Source organism: Sinocyclocheilus anshuiensis, unplaced genomic scaffold, assembly GCF_001515605.1.
Source record: "Sinocyclocheilus anshuiensis isolate Anshui unplaced genomic scaffold, SAMN03320099.WGS_v1.1 scaffold1121, whole genome shotgun sequence".
In the NCBI taxonomy this organism is placed as follows: Eukaryota; Metazoa; Chordata; class Actinopteri; order Cypriniformes; family Cyprinidae; genus Sinocyclocheilus; species Sinocyclocheilus anshuiensis.
Genome location: NW_015557111.1, coordinates 36863 through 40743, shown reverse-complemented (window position 1 = coordinate 40743; position 3881 = coordinate 36863). Strand labels below are relative to the sequence as shown.

General features: G+C 39.4%; 1 protein-coding gene across 1 annotated transcript in view; it reads right to left on the bottom strand.

The window, feature by feature from the left end:
* LOC107677690 (U4/U6 small nuclear ribonucleoprotein Prp3-like) overlaps positions 1-3881 on the bottom strand; it is a 40289-nt gene that overhangs the window by 23493 nt on the left and 12915 nt on the right. Inside the window, exons 3-4 of the mRNA XM_016472693.1 lie at positions 1256-1411; positions 923-1009 (exon numbers count right to left, since the gene is read on the bottom strand). Coding sequence (XP_016328179.1) covers positions 923-1009; positions 1256-1411 — 243 coding nt within the window. The remainder of the gene's footprint in view (positions 1-922; positions 1010-1255; positions 1412-3881) is intronic.

Sequence of the window (3881 nt, the reverse complement as noted above, 5' to 3'; positions counted from 1 at the left end):
TGGCTTTTCTCTTCCCTTTCACAAACCGATCCATCTCCCATTCTAAGTTACGTCCTTTGGCTGTTTACTGCTTTATTTATTTTCTTTTTCTGCTGATGGCCCGCGCTCGACTTGAAGCAGCGCTGCTTAGACCGATGGGTGTGTGTCATCGAAGTACTGCGAGAGCTATAAGAGAGCGCGGACGTCTCCTTATGTTTTCTCTCGCTCGCCGTACTTTGATGTCATACACCGATCTGATCTTCAAGTCAAACACACCTCTTTACTCTTGCGTGTCACGTGACCGTGTAATCGCAGCCTCTGCGACTGAAAAATCAAATTTTTTTCATATCGCGATATTATTGCAAATGCAATTAATCGTTCATCCCTAGTAACCACTCTAAGTTCTTCTGCCTTGGGAAAGCTAGCGACATAGTGATAACACTCGTTGCTTTCTCTAGTGCAGCTCAACCAGGTCTTATCACATTCGTTGATATTTGTGATATCACAAATCCCGGAAAATATGCGTTGTAGTCCAAACGAGTCGTTTGTTGTAGTTTTTGAAAAGTGATTTCTGTTAAATAAAATATCTCCTTTTGAAGTGGACTTTGAACTTTGTAACATTGCAGATCTTTTTTATGCTCAAACGGCAACATTACAGACTAATTAAATTTGAAAAAGCATAATAGGACCCCTTTAAAACAAAAGCTCAGACTAAACTGTATACTGCAATTATACACCACAATGGTCTCTTTTACATGTAAACCTGCATTTAATGTCTAACATGAAATATTTTAGGAAAAATGTATATTTTACTCAGAATTATCCTATTGTCTACTCTTATTCTATTGCACTCCGTCATTTTTTATTCCCTATTGCTCTTCTAAACGCACAGATACTAAAGGACAATCAGGTTCATGGTACTGTTTTTTTTTTTATTATTTACCTGCACATTAGGGACAGGAGCCACAAGACTTAGCTGTTTCTTTCTCTCCTCAATCTGCCGCGTGGCTGCTTCCATCATTTGCTTGATCTGAAGATACAGTATCATGGATAGTATTAAGTCTGATGCAGGCAGTACATCAAAAAGAAATTACAAGTGCAATTCTTTCATACTTGTGCAGCACTAAGCAATATCAGTTTTATTCAATCAAGTCATTATATGTTCTAAATAGTACAGTGATCACACTTCATTTTATTAAATGGTCAACATTTTATTACAGTGTAATAAACTGTAGTGTCTACCTTTACTGATGGTGTGTCTGTATATGTGTGTTACCTGCATCTTGGTGAGCATGCCAGGACTCTCTGTAGGGGGTCCAGGTAAAACAGCTGGTTCCTCCACCTCCTCAAAGCGAGGCACCCTCTTCTTCTTTACTGCAGATTCCACACCATCTCCATCCTTCACTCCTTCCACCTCATCTCCAAACACTTCCTAAACATAGAAAGATAAGGAAAAACAGAACAGAAGAAAAAGACAAGACACAGTCAGAGAAAGCTTACTTAACCATGACTTCTACCTTGTATTAAGTGTCAGTTTTAGGGGTGGGTGATATACCAGTATACGCGAGACATCTTTCAGCTGGTGGAGAATTTGGACTATTCTCTCACGGTTACACTCACGTGCCATTTCCATGTTGTGCCATCACAAAAGCTTGTCATCTAAATGCGTTTTTAAGTGCTGCAGTTCAAAAATAAGTGATGTTGAACCATTCAAGCACAATAAGCAGCCAACATTTTGGTATATGTGCGCGCTGTCTGAGAGACGGTTTGAGTGCACACACCTGAAACAAGCACCCATAAGGCAGCTTCTCACAGTTCTTTATTGGACCCTGTTGGGCTTGAACGGTCAAACACATAGAAAACGCATGTGTATCAGTGTATTAGATCTGTGCATTTGGTCTTAAAGTGACAGCAGGCTAATAAACCTGGTGCTGTCTGTGTCATGAATGTTTATCAAACATCGAAAGAGAAAATCTCTCGCTGCTCTCAACTGAATCACTTTAGTAACTTTCATAGGTTACCCTAACCCTATATTTAATTTACACAGTAAAAACTGTGCAGTGTTTTTTGTACATAACATACAATTTAAGTAGTCTTTCTTATTTCTTGTGCTTGAAGCTTTTCGGTCTATTTCGGTTGTCTTTGTTTTATATTGTCATTTTTTGTCCTTGTAATTTTTTCTTCTTTTCTTATATAATTTTATTATCTTGTTTTTTTTTTTTTACTTATGTTAGTTAAGCTACTATTAGTTTTTTGTGATATTGAAATTAATTATGAGAATTATGACATTTCAATCGTATAAAAAATATGATTTCACAAAAACCTTATCTAAAGCAAAAATAACTATATTTTTGCTCTACCTCTACAGCCCTACAGCTCTTCTATGCCCCGCCTTTCTGAAACGCATCGATTTTTCAGAGCTCATCGTTCTGAAAAGCGAGGTGTACGCTGATTGGCCAGCTATCCAGTGCATTGTGATTGGCTGAATACCTCAAGCGTGTCCCATACTGTGATGCCGTGTCCCGGCGCGTGAACTGTTCTGGAACAGTGTTGTAAATACAACTTAACCACTGATTCTAGTTGTGACCTCTTTTGAAAGGCCAAACAAAGTAGTTTTGATTTCACAACGAAACACACAGTGTCACACACGGCGGGCTTGAGTGAGTGGAGGCTGGCGGGCGAACAGCTTGTAACACTCCAAAGAGAAAGGAAAATTTGAAATTGCATCATATGACCCCTTTTAAATGTGGTATTTTCACGTGCTTTCAGATGGAGCAGCTTTTACTACACCGAGCCGTAGTTCACTGACAAGCTACGCAAATGGCTTTCATAATCGCAGAACGATTTCTTCGATTTCATAATCGCGCAATTAAATCATCTGCGATTATGAACGTGATTTTGCGTAGCTTGTAAGTGAACTACGGCTCAGTGTAGTAAATGCTGCTCCATCTGAAAGCACGTGCTGGAGATTTACTACTAATCACAGAACCGGCTTTACTGACTAGATGCGCATGACAATCGCATTCGATTAATCGTGCAGCCCTAGCACAGATACTACAGGGCTCCAGAATAACATTTGAGAGCAGTGGCACCAAGTTCTACAGATGGTGGTGCCAGGAGCAGTTTTGGTAGCGCTGGGGGTGGTGTGTGGGAGTATTAAAATATAGATCATTTAATCATAAAATTACTATTGTTTTGCAAGTGCCATTACTAATAATAGTTCATGTTAGGGCTGTGCGATTAATCGAAATCGAATCGAAATAGCAATTTGAGACGTTGCGATTTCCTAATCGCAAAGCCAGCGTTGTGGACATGATATTACTCTGTTCCAGAGCATATGCATGACTGCCAGCCTTGAGTTGCAGTCTTACTTGCCCAGGGCAAGAGTGAGCGCACCTCCGTTCTCCCCAATCAGCACTGCTCTAGCCAACTGCGTAAACACCCACCATTTAAAAAAAACAAATAAAAAATAACGGAAAGTGGGACGGGAGAGAGACAGAGTGGGATTATGGCGTCTACTGGGTCAGATCGATAGTTAGGCAAATTAAAACTAAAGAAAACCGTATGCAACTTAAGCTTCGAAATGACAGACAACGAACAAAAAATGTAATTTGCAAGAGCTGCGTCACAGCGCATATCAAAAGCTCCCTTATCGGTTCCGTTTTCAGTACTGGAGAATAAAAGATACATTCTTAGATGTTATTTTTTAGTACGTGAACGTTATTAGAGCCCGACCGATATGGTTTTTTTGGGGCCGATACCGATATTAGGGAGTTAAAAAAGGCCGTATTCTTTGTGTATATTATAGTACAATACCAGTCAAAAGTTTGGACACTTTCCCATTCGTGTGTCCAAACATTTGACTGGTACTATATATAGAATACAGTATATACATAAACAGA